The sequence below is a fragment of the Rhinatrema bivittatum genome, chromosome 8, assembly GCF_901001135.1.
Source record: "Rhinatrema bivittatum chromosome 8, aRhiBiv1.1, whole genome shotgun sequence".
Classification (NCBI taxonomy): domain Eukaryota; kingdom Metazoa; phylum Chordata; class Amphibia; order Gymnophiona; family Rhinatrematidae; genus Rhinatrema; species Rhinatrema bivittatum.
In genome coordinates this window covers 90,320,366-90,335,812 of record NC_042622.1, presented here as the reverse complement: position 1 = coordinate 90,335,812, position 15,447 = coordinate 90,320,366, and the positions used below count along the sequence as shown (strand labels likewise).

General features: G+C 44.9%; 1 protein-coding gene across 3 annotated transcripts in view; it reads left to right on the top strand.

Annotated features, from left to right (window-relative positions):
- The window catches only part of LOC115096483 (surfeit locus protein 1), a 39,886-nt gene that overhangs the window by 22,097 nt on the left and 2,342 nt on the right, over window positions 1-15,447 (top strand). For 2 of the 3 annotated variants that reach the window (XM_029611150.1, XM_029611152.1), the window contains 5 exons: window positions 779-861; window positions 1,323-1,514; window positions 4,552-4,675; window positions 5,189-5,351; window positions 6,223-6,304. In XM_029611150.1, coding sequence (XP_029467010.1) covers window positions 779-861; window positions 1,323-1,514; window positions 4,552-4,675; window positions 5,189-5,351; window positions 6,223-6,304 — 644 coding nt within the window. The remainder of the gene's footprint in view (window positions 1-778; window positions 862-1,322; window positions 1,515-4,551; window positions 4,676-5,188; window positions 5,352-6,222; window positions 6,305-15,447) is intronic. The other variant, XM_029611151.1, reaches the window with a different exon arrangement.

Below are 15,447 nucleotides of genomic sequence, written 5' to 3'. Positions count from 1 at the left end.
TAAATAAATAAATAAATAAATGAGCTACTTACTAACTTCAAGGCATGCCCCCTGGTCCTTCTATTATCTGAGAGAGTAAATAACTGATTACATTAACTTGCTCAAGTCCTTTCATGATTTTGTAGACTTCTATCATATCCCCCCCTCAGTCTTCTCTTCTCCAAACTGAACAGCCCTAACTTCTTTAGCCTTTCCTCATAGGGCAGCCGTGCTATCCCTAAGGAAATCAACTTCAGGGAGGACATTCTCTTTCACCACTTCCTCCTCTTCCTGCTGGACTAGCTATATGTACCATCTGCTGGAGGCAGAGAACTACGGACTCTTCCCTGCTGTCCCAGCCTATATAGGGGAGATATGTAGGTCACTGCCTCCGTCTGCTGGTAGGAGGACAAAATGCATTGTGGAGCCTGGTCTGGCAGGATGAAGAGGAATGAGAGATACCAAAGCCTAAAGCTGATAGAGGGACATTCCCACCCTGAAAATAAAATACGGAATAGACACCATTACTATCTACCACAGCAGAAGATATTTTTTTTCCTCAGGGTAGGCTCTAAGAAAAACTAGTAAAGAGTGATTCTTCTGGTTCATAATGAAAGACTTTTTTATTTTTACCTTTATTTTTCTCCCCATGATGGAACAAGCACTGTCTGTTTTAAAGACCCCCCCCTCACAGAGCCTTATACATTATCTTTGAAGAGAGATGATTCCATGTATTGTCTGTGTTTTATGGCTTTCAAGTATATTTTTTCATTATGCACTTGTTCCCTTTCTCTGCTAGGTGCAGCGTCGGAAATGGAAATTGAAGCTAATTGCAGATCTTGAAGCCAGAGTCACAGCTGATCCTGTCCCTCTAACCTCAGAGTATGATCTGCATGCCCCCTCTTCCTTCCCCTTTCACACGGACCGCTTGCACTAGTGACATATGTAGCTTGTTGGCATTGCCAGTCAGCCAGTGACTAGTGCACTGTGATTTGAGGCTCTGGCATTACAAGATTCATAGGGCCTATGCCATGGCACTTTCACATAACAGAATTTTTGAAGTAGCATAGGAGCAGTTGGTTAGTGCATCCTAACCACACCGCCTCCGTTTTATTATCATATATACAAAAGGTTTACCATCTTCCTTGTCTCAATTTGCTTATGTTGATCCCTTTTGGTCCTTCACCCCTCCTGGATTACGTAGAGAAATGTAGTCTGGCCTGGGGAAACAAATCTGACCTGTTCTTATATTCTTAAGTGAGAATTTTACAGTTTGACTTCTGGATTTCGTTTGTTGACACTAGCCCAGTTTGCTGTCACTTGTCTTTCCCTGTGGTTTGCAGCCCTATGGAGCTCGCAGCATTGGAGTACCGGCCAGTGACAATCAGAGGTTACTTTGATCATTCCAAGGAACTCTACATTGTCCCACGCACATTGGTAGACCCTGAGCGGGAGGCCAGAGATGCTGGACGGCTGACCTCCAGCATAGAGAGTGGAGCCAACATCATCACCCCATTCTACTGCACCGATCTTGGGTAAGTGCCTGTGTGAGCTGAAGAATCTCAAATGGCACTGGAAAAGCAGCAGCAGGGAATCGTCGCTCTAGGGAAAATAAAGCTCTGACGTGTCCCCAACTCAATGACAAAAACTGAGAGACCAGAGGATTTGGCCAGTTTTCCTTAGTGACCACTAAGTTTGAGGGGGATGTGTGCTGCTTTCTCCCTCTTCTGTCAGTGTTCCACTTGTATTGGCAGCTCTCTCTCCTGCACCTCACTACCTTTAAATTTTAAGTGCATTGCTTATTCCAGGCTTTTTGTCCTGCCGATCTCTCCCAAGCAAATCCTACATCTAGTCACTCTCCCCCCTCGCCTTTCTCCTAACTCTCCCATTCCCTCCCTCCTGCTAGACACTGCATTCCTCTTCCTTGCCTTCTCTTTCCCCCCTTCTACCTTCTCCTCTGTACCTCCGTCCCCTGAGCTTATTTATGCACATCAATTATATTGATTTATTTATATTATTTACTGTATTTTCTGTTAATACGAGTTTCATGAGTTTTAGATTATGTTAAAATGAGTCTCTAGAGCAGTGATGGCCAACCTTTTGAGCTCAGTGTGTCAAAATTCATAAAAAAAAACCGAGCATAACGTGGGTGGTGTGTCACTTCTAGAAAAATCCATAATTTTGTGATATTTGTAGCTCTAATTAATAACAAAAAGTAATAATTTTAATATATGTACTGTATTTATTAATAAAGCAAAAACAAATAATTCTTTACCTTACCTGCTTAGTGACTTTTTTGTTGCTGAATTTAGATTGGCTAAATCTTCAATTGAAGGTTGGTATTTCGTACACTTCAGTTTTTTTTATTGGCTCCCATTCATTTTCACACCACTCCCTCCCCATCCCCCAGGCATGCACACATTCATTCTCGCACACACAGACCCCCAGGCAGGCACCCATGCATTCACCCACATACACCCCAGGCAGAGTCCCATTCATACACATGCACACACTAAAGGCAGACCCCCCTCTCTTTTGCCAGCAATCTCGGAACCTCTCTCATTCCTCTGCTGCCACTGTCACTGCTGCCACATGGCTATTGGGGAGGTGCCGATTGCTGCTACTGACACTGAAGCCCATTCTGCTGCCTCCTCTGTGCAGGCCCCATGGGCTTCCACTTTCTCCATGCTGATCTCGTACATTGTGAGATACGTAGAGAAAGTGCTATTCTTGCACATTCCCAAAGATTACATGTGCTAATCACTAAAAAGTAATTTTTTTTTTTTGCCTTTGCTGTCTGATCTTAGTTTTCTAATTGGTAGGTCACAGGCTTTTTTTTTTTCCACCTTCCCTTTCTTTTTTTTTTTTTGCCAATTCCTTTTATATTGTCTTTTTTTCTGTTTTTTTCTCCATCTTCTTCTCTCACAAGCATTTCTCTTTCTCACACACACACACACACACACACACACAGGCTCTCACTGTCACAGGCTCTCACTCATATAATCATTCATACACAATCTCTCACTCCCACATGCTGTCTCAAGCACAGGCTCTCACTGGCACATGCTCTCTCTCTCATACAATCATTCATACACACAGGCTCTCACTGGCACATGCTCTCTCTCTCATACAATCATTCATACACACAGTCTCTCACTGGCACATGCTATCTCTCATACAATCATACATACACACAGTCTCTCACTGGCACATGCTCTCTCTCATACAATCATTCATACACACAGTCTCTCACTGGCACATGCTCTCTCTCATACAATCATTCATACACACAGTCTCTCACTGGCACATGCTCTCTCTCATACAATCATTCATACACACAGTCTCTCACTGGCACATGCTCTCTCTCATACAATCATTCATACACACAGTCTCTCACTGGCACATGCTCTCTCTATCTCACACGCACAGAGGCTCTCACATGCTGTCTCTGCAAACATTCAGGTCCTCACTCTCACACACAATCTCTCAACTCATCTCATACACGCACACACTCTACAGACCCTCAGCCTCTCTCTCACCTCTGGGCCTCCTCTTCGCGGGTCGCCGCAGGATGGGCTCTGCAGCGGCCCTGATCTTCTCGGGCCGCGGCGGCCCTGCTACCGGGCCTGGGCCTCTTCCTCTTCTTGGGCCGCTGCGACTTGGAATTCGCGGCAGCCCATAGGCGCAAGTGCTGCTCCTCTTCTGCACGCGCCGATGCTTCTCCTCCTTCCTGCCCACGCGGCTCCGGCAACGATTACTTCCGGGGCCGCACAGGCAGGAAGGAGGAAGAGCATCAGCGCGTTTAAATGCGATCTTTGTCTTCGGGCCGTGGTGACGTGAGCCTCACCACGGCCCTGCCTATCGCTGTGCCGCATGAGCCTCCCTGCGCCCGGGGGCATATGGGGGGGGGGGATACTAAAAAAAATTTAAAGGGTCGGCGCAGCTGGAAAAAAAAGGCTCGGCGCAGCCGGTTAAAAAAAAACATTCCCGATAGTCCATGAAACGCTGCGCGTGTCAGCAAAAACGTCTCGGCGTGTCACCTCTGACACGCATGTCATAGGTTAGCCATCACTGCTCTAGAGTTTTAGGTTGTGTTTAGTGTTTCTACTGTTAACTGGCCTCATTGTTCCATGTACCGCCTTAGAGCGAAATTGAAGTTTCATTGTAAACCGATATGATTTGTACTTTTTTACAGGAATGTCAGTATATAAAAATAAATAAATAAATAGTATAAAATGTTCTTAATACACAATTAATGAATCCAAACCAACATTCTTGACAAAAAGTGATCTTGATGTGCAGGTTGTGAACTGAACAAATTCTAGTGCTCTAAAGGCATTTCTTCCCTCCCTTCCTGCCAGTCACAGCTGACATGGCTGAGCTTGTTGCAGCTTGTGATGTGGCTGTGGGGGGGGGGGGGGGGGGTAATATATCAGTACTGTTCTAAGAATAGCATTAGATCATGCTGAAGACACACACACTCTGAAACCTGATTCCTCTGTGCATGCAGCAGAGGAAATTCACAGGATAATGTCTACTCATATGTTGTTGCCTTTTCCCTTGGTATTGCAGCATCACAATTTTAGTGAACAGAGGGTTTGTCCCTCGAAAGAAGATGAATCCAGACAGAAGAAAGAAAGGACAGGTACATGAATACACCAAAGCCAACTTTAAGAAAGGGAGAAACATGAGGAAGGTAAAGACTGCCAGGGGAGCAGCTCCCTCAGCTTGTATCAGTCCTGAATGTCACAGAAGCAAGACCTGAAGGTCATGGTTTGAAACTCTATCTTTGGAGTAGTTTGCTTGTGGGACGGGTCAGAGAACTACACTGCCAGGAGATGCAAGGCCCATTTATGGCTTAGGTTCCTGAAACTCTGCCTGTCTGGATTTGGGGGCACTTCTCCATTCTGATGGAATGGAGAAGTTGGGTACTGCTTTTAGGGAACTCGTCTCATAGTAGCATTGGAATTAATTGTGCCCTATGCCTTTACAGCATGTGCTTCAGTATTTAGACTGAGTGTAGGAAGAGTCTTGAAACTGATAAGAGGAGGAAGGGGGAAAAGGGAAAAATCTTGTAGATTAAAAAAAACAAAAAAAAAACTGGGCACTGACTACAGGATGCTTCTGTCCCAGTCATTGCCTCCTAGATGATGTGGATATAAGCTGCTCATGGACCTAATCCCAGTTGTCTTCTGCTAACCTCCTCTAGAGCACAGATGAGTTGGACCTCACAGGGATTGTTAGACTTTCAGAAACCCGGAAGCCGTTTGTGCCAGAAAATGACATAGCCAGGAACCGTTGGCATTACCGTGACTTGGAGGTCATGGCACGGGTCACGGGAGCTGAGCCGATCTTCGTTGATGCAGACCTGAGTGAGTCGTGAGAGAAGGCAGTGTGAAAGGATTGTTATCTGGGTGCTGGGTGCTGTTCCACCCTTCAGGTTTTGCTCAGATTATTGGATATGATGTGCAGTGACAACCAGAAACTACCACTTGAAAAGGTTTCCACCCCTCTGTCCTGCTGCTATTGTACATGCTGGGTTATCTCCATGCCTCAGCCTTGCCACATAGTACTGCTGACCACCATGACTTTAGAAATGGTCAGTCATGCAGCTGAAGCTTGAGAAAACTCAAGTCATGTTAAGAGATGAAACATTTCTGGCTTCCTTCTGTTCTTCGGATTTTTGTCTAGTGCCTCATTTATTTATTTGTCAAGTTTTCTTTCAGACATGCCATCACAACGGTTTACATTTTTTTAGAAAAGACATACATAAAATAAAAGCATACATGGAAAATAATAAACTTAGTCATAAAACATAATTAACGAGGTAAAATAAAAGATAAAAGGAGTAGCATAAAACATTTTACTATAAAATAGTGTATGTAAAAGAACTAAGGGGTTATTAAAATAGATGAATGTTAAGTGCTAACCTCATTTTCCCTCCGTGTAGGCCTTCCCAAACAACCAGGTTTTTAGATCCTTTTTAAACTTTAGTATCACATTAGAAAGAGCAGTTATTCCATGTTTGGGATTTGGTAAGATCAACAATATGACAGTCATGTCTTGACAGGTCCTGCATTTGTGTGTTCTTAAGCAAATTCCCTCTCTGAAAACAGACACTCCATTTCCCATTGGACTCCACCCTGTAATCCAATTTGTTACTACCCTCTAGCATGGTTTATTAAAAGCATTGTCCTTTACATGGGAAGCAGTTAACAGTGTTGTTTGCCTATGTTTTTGCAGAGAGCACAATCCCTGGAGGGCCTATCGGTGGCCAAACAAGAGTAACCCTGCGAAACGAGCATATGCAGTATATCATTACATGGTAAGTTTTACCCAAATTATCTGCACCCTGTGAACAAAGCTACTGTTTTCTCAAATTGCTTATCCATAAAGCTAATAGCCATCGGCCATAAGAAATACTATACTGGATCAGACCAAAAGTCTGTCAGACCTAGCATCCTGTTTCCGACAGTGGCCAATCCAGGTCACACAAATCCAGAAGGATCTCACAGAATAGATCCAATCCTTGTTGCTCATAACCAAAGATAACCAATGGCTTTCCCTAATCTATATGACTAATGGTTTCCTCCAGGAACTTGTCTAGAACTTTCTTAAACCCAGTTATGCTTACGGCTTTCACCACCTCCTCTGGCAACAAATTCCTGCGCTGAGTGAAAAACTACTTTCCTTAGCATTCAGGTAGATCAGTCCCAATGAGTGGGTTATGCACCTCTGCTAGCAGATGGAAACGGAGCAAAAGCTGACGTCACTGCTATATAGTCCTGCTCCGACATTAGCCCCCAGTATTCTCTATCTCCAACAGATGGTGGATATGCATTTTCCTTCGGGGGATTGCCTCTGAGTTAAAAAAAAAAAAAAAAAAGAGAAAAAAGAAGTCTCTGTAGCACCGCTTGCCTCCTGAGTTGATACTGTGCGGTCCCTCCCTCAGTAAAGGGCGGCCTCAATCCAGTAGCTTTGTCTGGCATGGACCTAAATTCCAATTAGCGGTTGCAGGCCAAGAGAGGCTAGGCGGTGAAGGTTTTAGCCCTTTCCCTCCATGTAGCCAGGACCTGTTCCTAATCTCAGCCAGGAAGGGCTGAGCTCAGGTAAAAGATTTTAATTTTGGGGGGGAAAAAAAGTCAGCAACAGGAAGACAGCAAGAGAAGAATGTTTTCCTCTGCTGTCCTGCTCACATCTCTGGGGAGTTCTGTGAGGTAAGGAGAGAGTGCAGGCCACTGTGGGTTGAGCAGCCATTTGTCTAGGCCCCGTTTCCAGGCCTTTCCCATTTTGGCACGCAGTAGACCATTGGGTATTTTTGTGCACTTTTTTTTTTTTTTCTGCAGACTGTCGGCACGCGTTTGTGCATCTGGGTATGTGCCCATTCTCGTTTTGTGCGTGCAATTGGGTGTTCTTCCTTCTAGATGCATATCTTGTGCACCCATATTAGGTGCGTCTGTACTCATGGGAAAGCTAAGCGTGAGCCTTCATTGGGCTTTGCGCTTACGGCGTGGCGCCCGCTGCGAAACAATCTGAGCGCCTATCTATCTGCTGCCTACCATATCGGAGCCATTCAGCCAGAGCTTTCTTTCAGCCTGTGTCAGAGCTAACTGGATGCTTGGGGAGATTTGCCTCCTTCTGATTTTGCCAATAATGGACCATCTCCTCGGTTTGAAGGGAGTGGGACTGAGGGAGATACTGCAGAGGTGTGTCTTCCCCTGATTGGTCCGCAGGTCGAGTATTCAGGAGACACTGACTCACAGGATGTCAGGTTCAGGCCTATGGGGCCTGGAATGGACTCCACTTCCTTTTCCTGGGTGGAATTCTTCCAGGGATTGCAGAGCTACTGAAGCTGCAGTTCTACTAAGGTAGGTCCAGGCACTCCGAGTGCTCCTCCGCCTGTCTCCATGGTCAAGCGAAGTGCAGGCTGACAGAGCTCAAATACAGGTGGATTAGGATGATACCAATAATGATGGTGGAGACTCTTCTGGTAAGGAAGAGGATATTCCCCCAGATTTGGAGCCATATAGAACTCTGCTACGTTTCTTTCAGACAGATGAGTTGCTGGGTCTGATATCTCAGACCTGAAGACCCTTGGAGTGGCTGGGCCTGACTCCTTGGGGACACAGAAGCAGGATCCTATTTTGGTCATCCTGTGCAAGGCTTCTTGTTTCTTTCCCCTCTTGGATGCAATCCAGGAGTTGATTGATCTGAAATGGAATGTGCCAGAAGCGTCCTTTAAAGGAGGATGTGTCTTAGCGGGTTTATACCCCTTGGATCCGCAGGCCAGAGAACAGTTGTGTTTCCCTAAGGTGGTGGATGCCTTGGTGTGTTCTGTCATGAAATGTCCATCCCAGTAGAGGGAGGTGCGGCTCTGAAGGATGCTCGGGATAGAAGGATTGAGGCTATCCTGAAGCAAGCCTTTGAGGCAGTGATAATGAACTTGCAAACTGCTTTTTGTTGCGCCTTGGTAGTTCGGGCTATCTTGCAGCTTTGTCAAGAGTCTGGCAGCGTTTGGTATGATTTTGGACCTATAGTAGAACTGGGAACTGCTGCATTGGCTGATGCAGGCTGTGACTTGGTATGCCCAGCTGGCAGAAGAACTACTTCAGTTATTACGGCCAGGCGACAGTTGTGGCTGCAGAATTGATCCGCAGATACTAATTCAAAATCTAGTCTGACTAAGCTGCCTTTCAAAGACTCACTTCTGTTTGGAAGTGAATTGGAAAAAATGGCAAGTAAATGGGGAGAGTTCTAGGTCCCGCTTTTGCTGCAGAATAAGAAGCCAGTTTCCCGGATTTCTTGGGCAAGTGGCTGCTCTCGAGACTACCAGCGTTTTCGGACTTATAGGGGAGGTTTTTCCCAGAGATTCCATCCTTTCTGCAGATCTCGGTCCTATTGCCCTCGAGGTCCTCGAAAGAATACAGGCTCTGGAGGCGGTGTCCCTCGGCCTTCCCAAAGAAGGTTTATGGGCTCACCTGTTGGTGTGGGAGATAGGTGGTCTTCTAGCCCAGTTTTATCACAAATGGGCCCAGATTACTTCGGATCAGTGGGTTCTCAAAGTGGTTCAGAATAGCTGTGCTCTAGAATTTCTTCGCATTCTTCCAGATGCCTTCATAGTCTCCATGCAGCTCCCCTCAGAAGAGGGTAGAAGTGGAAGTGACAGTTCAACCGCTGTTGATTCTGAAAGCAGTGATTCCCATTCCCAAATCGCAGCGAAATAAGGGCCGTTATTCCATTTATTTTGTCGTGTCCAAGAAGGAAGGGTCGTTTTGGCCCATACTGGATCTCAAGGGCATCAACCAACAACTACAAGTCATGTATTTCAGAGATCTCAATTCCTTAGCATGAGGCGTATCAATCTCCAGATTTGTAAAGGCCGGAACTCCACTGACTGACTTAAGTGGAACGCTGAAACCACCTTCGGCAGAAAAGATGGAACTGTCCTTAGCAAAACTCCGGAATCCGAAATCTGCAAAAAGGACAGGGCTTGAAGCTCAGACACCCTTCTTGCTGAATAAATCGCTACTAAGAAAACCACCTTCAAAATCAGATCTTTTAATGTGGCCCTCTTAAGAAGCTCAAACAGCGCTTCACACATGCCCCTGAGAACCAAGTTAAGGCTCCAAAAAGGACACAAATTATGAACAGGGGGGTGCAAATGCTTTGCCCCGTGAAGGAAACCACCATATACGGATGAACAGCTAGGGCTGTTGCATGAACCTTGCCTCGCAAGCAGCCCAGGGTCGACACCTGCGCTCTCAGGGAACTAAAGGCCAAACCTTTTGTTAAGCCTGTAAAAGGCCAGAATCTGCACCACCAATGCTCGCAGAGGAACAACCCCCTGCTCCATACACAAAGACTCTCCAAATCCGGAGATACGCGAAGGAAGTAGAGGTCTTGAGAGCTTGTGGCAGAGTAGAAATAACATCATCTGGATAACCTTGCTTCCTCAATTGCCTCCTTTCAAAAGCCAAGCCGCTAGACAAAAACAATCCATTTGATCTAAAAATTACAGGGCCCTGATGTAGAAGATTTAGTAGAAGGCCCAGCCACAGGGGGCTGTCCACTGCTAGACTGACCAGGTCTGCAAACCAAGGCCTTTGCGACCACGAGAATCACCTTTCCTGGGTGGACCTCTATCCTCCTTATCACTTTGCCCACCAGGGGCCATGGAGGAAACAAGTAGATCAGAATGTCTTGTGGCCAAGGAAGCACCAGGGCATCGACCCCCCTCCGCTCCGTGCTTCAGTGACTGAAGAAACGCGGTGCCTTGGTATTCCTCTGAGTTGCCATCAGATCCATATGAGGCATGCTCCATCTGCGAGAAATGAGGGACATTGCCTCTGCCAATAACTCCCATTCTCTGGGATCCAATTGTTGCCAGCTGAGATAGTCCACCTGCACATTGTCGGACCCCGTTATGTGCAACACCACTATCTATGCCAAATGCTGCTCCACCCAGGACTTCTAAATGATACAAGTACAGTGGCAAATCAATAATATATCACAAAACTCCAAACACAAAAACATATAGTGACATATAATATACCATAATCTTTATTTGTTTTACAAAGAAAATATTTCTCAAAAAAAATTTTCTTTAAACATTTTCAAGACACAAACCCAAGGAATACCCTCCTAAAAATCCCAACCTATCCTCACATATCATTCATACTCTCTTTCATACACATATTCTCTAAAAACCTTATTTTCCCAACATCTTTTCTTATATATTAAAATTCTTCAAATATTTACTCTCGTTTCCAAAACAAATTTTTCTATAAGCAGAAAAATATTCTTATTACAATAATTTTTCATAACTGCCAAATAATCACATTCTTCACTTTATATCAAGTTATACTCTTCTTATACTCTCTTCATCCTCCCAATCCTTCTATATCCTCTTCATCCTCTCAACATGTTTCGCCTTTTTACAGGCTTCTTCAGGAGAGCATAAAATATTTTTCTGCTGATGCTAAGCCTCCAACGTATTCATTTTTATAGTATTCCCATACAGGTTTCATCTACAACAATTAACAAATTTAAGTGAGAAAAATCTCGACAAACTTTATCCAAAAAATCATCCTTAAATGATATTTACAAATTTTACCTGTGCATCCAAGAAACACTTGAGCGCATTTGCAGATGCGTTCCCCGACTCACTCTTCAATGTTTCTCAAAGGAGCTCCCACAGGACAGCCCCATCTGGGGTGCGGGGTGGACCTCGAGAGAGAGAGATATGTTTAAAGAATAAACAAGACTTACTTTACCAACTCTGAAAAAAGACGCCACTTCCACGGCGTTCAACCGCCATCCGCCATCAAGCGAATCAAGGGGATAAATCGACTCCTCCCTTCCTACCTCTTTTAAATCCCTCATAACCAATCAGAACAACCCAATCTATATCCGCGTCACTACCTACTCCCCGCGGTAATTTAAAGGGACTATTTTGTTCACATATCATCATACCAATTTCCAACCACCTTAAAGGGACAATGCTTCACCTCCAAGAGATAAAAAACAGACGAGGTGGCAAATTAAACAAAATGTTGTTGCGAGTGGAGCAGAGATGGATTTTTTCCTTAAAATCTTTATGGCCAAACGGATTGAATGATAGAATTGACTGGATTGCGTGTTTCTAGGTTGTTGGGTGTGCGTCTTTGGTTACATAAAATAAAATGTGTGACGGGTATGTTTGGGGAGGTGAAGCATTGTCCCTTTAAGGTGGTTGGAAATTGGTGGTATGATATGTGAAAGAAATAGTCCCTTTAAATTACCGCGGGGAGTAGGTAGTGACGCGGATATAGATTGGGTTGTTCTGATTGGTTATGAGGGATTTAAAAGAGGTAGGAGGGGAGGAGTCGATTTATCCCCTTGATTCGCTTGATGGTGGATGGCAGTTGAACGCCGTGGAAGTGGCGTCTTTTTTCAGAGTTGGTAAAGTAAGTCTTGTTTATTCTTTAAACATATATCTCTCTCTCTCTTTTCTTTTGAGATAAAATTCTTGGGAAATATAGAGGGTTTTGGGAAATGCTATTTGATTTAATTCGCCGTAGGTAACAAGAGAATGAAGCACAGGATATACCGTAAGAACGGCTGTCCTGTGGGAGCTCCTTTGAGAAACATTGAAGAGTGAGAGTCGGGGAACGCAACTGTAAATGCGCTCAAGTGTTTCTTGGACGCACAGGTAAAATTTGTAAATGTCATTTAAGGATGATTTTTTGGATAAAGTTTGTCGAGATTTTTTTCACTTAAAATTGTTAATTGTTGTAGATGAAACCTGTATGGGAATACTATACGAATACGTTGGAGGCTTATCAGCAGAAAAATATTTTATGCTCTCCTGAAGAAGCCTGTAAAAAGGCGAAACATGTTGAGAGGATGAAGAGGATATAGAAGGATTGGGAGGATGAAGAGAGTATAAGAAGAGTATAACTGTTGATATAAAGTGAAGAATGTGATTATTTGGCAGTTATGACAAATTATTGTAATAAGAATCTTTTTCTGCTTATAGAAAAATTCGTTTTGGAAATGAGAGTAAATATTTGAATAATTTTAATATATAAGAAAAGATGTTGGGAAAATAAGGTTTTTAGAGAATATGTGTATGAAAGGGAGTATGAATGGTATGTGAGTATAGGTTGGGATTTTTAGGAGGGTATTCCTTGGGTTTGTGTCTTGAAAATTTTTAAAGAAAAATTTTTTGAGAAATATTTTCTTTGTAAAATAAATAAAGATTATGATATATTATATGCCACCCAGGTCATCAGCATCTTCACCTCTAGAGCAACTGGTTCCTCCTCCCTGACGGTTGATGTAGGTTGCATTGTCTGACAGGACTCTGATCGCCCAGTTGAGCATAAGGGGAAGAAACCTCTCCAGAGCCAATCACACCGCCCTTGTCTCTAGGTGATTGATAGATCAAGCCGCTTCCTCCACTCACCATTGGCCCTGCACCAACTAGGACTGTCAGACAGCCCCCTCCCCCCGCCCCCCAAAATGGTGAGACTGGTGTTGGTAGTCACTACCATCTAGTGAGGCACCTCGAGGTCCGCCCCACACCCCAGATGGTCCCAGCCAAGCCTTCACCAAAGACTGGATCTGGCAAACTCTGTAAGCGACAGCAGAAAATGAAACTGCTCTGACATTGTATCCCACCAGGATAACAATGCTTTCCTTAGACGGCTCATATGAGCAAATACCCACAGGATGAGCTCCAAGGTCAAGGCCATGGAACAGAGGACCTGCAAATAATCCCAGATCCTGGGCACTGAGGTTTCCAACAGGTTCCAAACTTGCGCCTGCAGCTTGATGATCCGTTCCTACATGAGAAAGACTTTGCCCACATGGGTATCAAAGCACAAGTCTAAGAACTCCAGAACCTGAGAAGGAAAAAGGTGGCTCATGGCCAGATTCACAACCCAGCCCAAGGTCCTCAAGCAGTGCAAAACCTCATCCACCGCCTGTCTGCAAGGTTCCTCCGACTTCGCTCCGATAAGCCAGTCATCCAGATATGGATGAATCTCCGTTCTGAGAGCTGCCGCTACCACCACCATCACTTTGGTGAAAGTCCTCAGAGCAGTAGCTGGACCGAACGGAAGAGCGCAAAACTGAAAATGTTCTTCGAGAATCATGAATCTGAGGTATTTTTGATGATTCTGGCGGATCCCAATATGCAGATACGCTTCCGTCAAATCTAAGGAAGCCAAGAACTCCCCACTGTGCACCGCTGCTATGACAGACCTGAGCGTCTTCATCCGGAAACGAGGAACTTTGAGAGCCACGTTCACCTTCTTCAAGTCCAGAATTGGATGGAATGTTCCTATCTTCTTTGGCACCACAAAATAAATGGAATAACATCCCGTCCCCCATTCCTCCCGGGGAATGGGAACAATGTCCCCCAGGATCCACAGTTTCTGGATGGTCTCTTGAATGATCGGTTTCTTCCTTGACGAAACGCAAGGAGATACAATGAATAGATTTCTTAAGAGGCCGAGCAAATTCTAAAGCATAGCCTCTTTCTATCACACTTAGAACCCACTGGTCCGACGTGAACTTGACCCACTCCTTGTAAAAAAAGAGTCAACCGACCTCCGATGACTGTGACCGAGGAATGGGTTCGGCCTCACCTCATTATGTGGATTTGGCTCTGTTAGGCCCTTGGCCAGCAGCGTCTCGGTTCACTCTGCATCTCAAAAGGACTGGAACCAGGACTGAGACCTCCCCGAGGTTTGTCTCTAGCCTGCGCCCGGAGCTCTGCTCTGACAGAAATGCCTTTGACCTTGAAAGGAGAGCAAACAGGCAGAAAACCTTTGGCCCCCTTAGGTTTGTCTTTCAGTAGTATGTGCACCTTATCACCAAGCTGCTTTATCATCTGTTCCAAGTCTTCTCCAAAAAGGAGCTTGTCCTTAAAAGGGAGCGCACCAAGCTGAGCTTTCAACGAAACATCCGCTGACTAGTTTCTCAACCACAATAGTCTCCTCGCCAGCTTGAAGGCCATGTTACACCGATCTCCAGAGATTTCCGGTGGATAGTCCCCTCTGGCTATCGTCTCACATGGATTTGTTATGTTGGGGCCCATTCTGCCCGAGGAACCGGGTCGGTTCTCTCTTACGGTTTGGCCATTGAAAGGGCCCAGCTGTTGAAGCATGGTTATTCGCCCTCTGTAATTTCCACGCTTCTTCAGGCCTGGAAATGTTTTACTTCTCTAACTTGCATTAGAGTTTGGAGGGTCTTTGAGGCCTGGTGTTCTGAGCAAGGTACTCAACCGCTCAAGGTGGATATTCCTTTGATTTTGGAATTTTTACAGGACGGTTTGCTTGAAGTTTTGGCCCTTAATATCTTCAGAGTTTAAGTTGCGGCACTGTCTTGTTACAAGGGAAGATCAATGGAGGGCCTTTGTCTTCCCATCCGGACATGTCCCGTTTCTTGCAGGGAGTTAAATTTCTTCGACCCCATTGCAGTTTCTGGTGGCTTTGTGAGATCTTAACTTGGTCCTCAAGTTCTTGGCAGGTCCGACTTTTCGACCAGTGTGTACTCCTTTCCTTGCAGCTGCTTACTGTGATGACAGATTTTCTGGTGACAATCTGATCAGCTCGTCTGGTCTCTAAGCTGCAGGCTCTTTCCTGCTCTGAGCTTTTTTTCCATATAACCCCGGTGCAGTTTAGCTTTGGACTGTGCATTTCGTTTTGCCCAAAGTGATTTTGGACTTTCATTTGAATCAGTCCATTTCTCTGCCTGCCTTGGACAGGGACAGAGAGGAAGCTGAGTACCCCTTTTGTGTTCCTTGGATGTCAAACATCATTTGCTGTGCTACTTGGAGATGACTAAAACTGTTTGGAAGTCTGATTGCCTGTTTGTGCTGCATGGTGGAAGTAAGCAGGGAGCACTAGTGATGCAGGCAATGATTGCCTGCTGGGTTAAAGAGGTAATTATAGCAGCCTATATGGTAGATGAAGGGCCTTA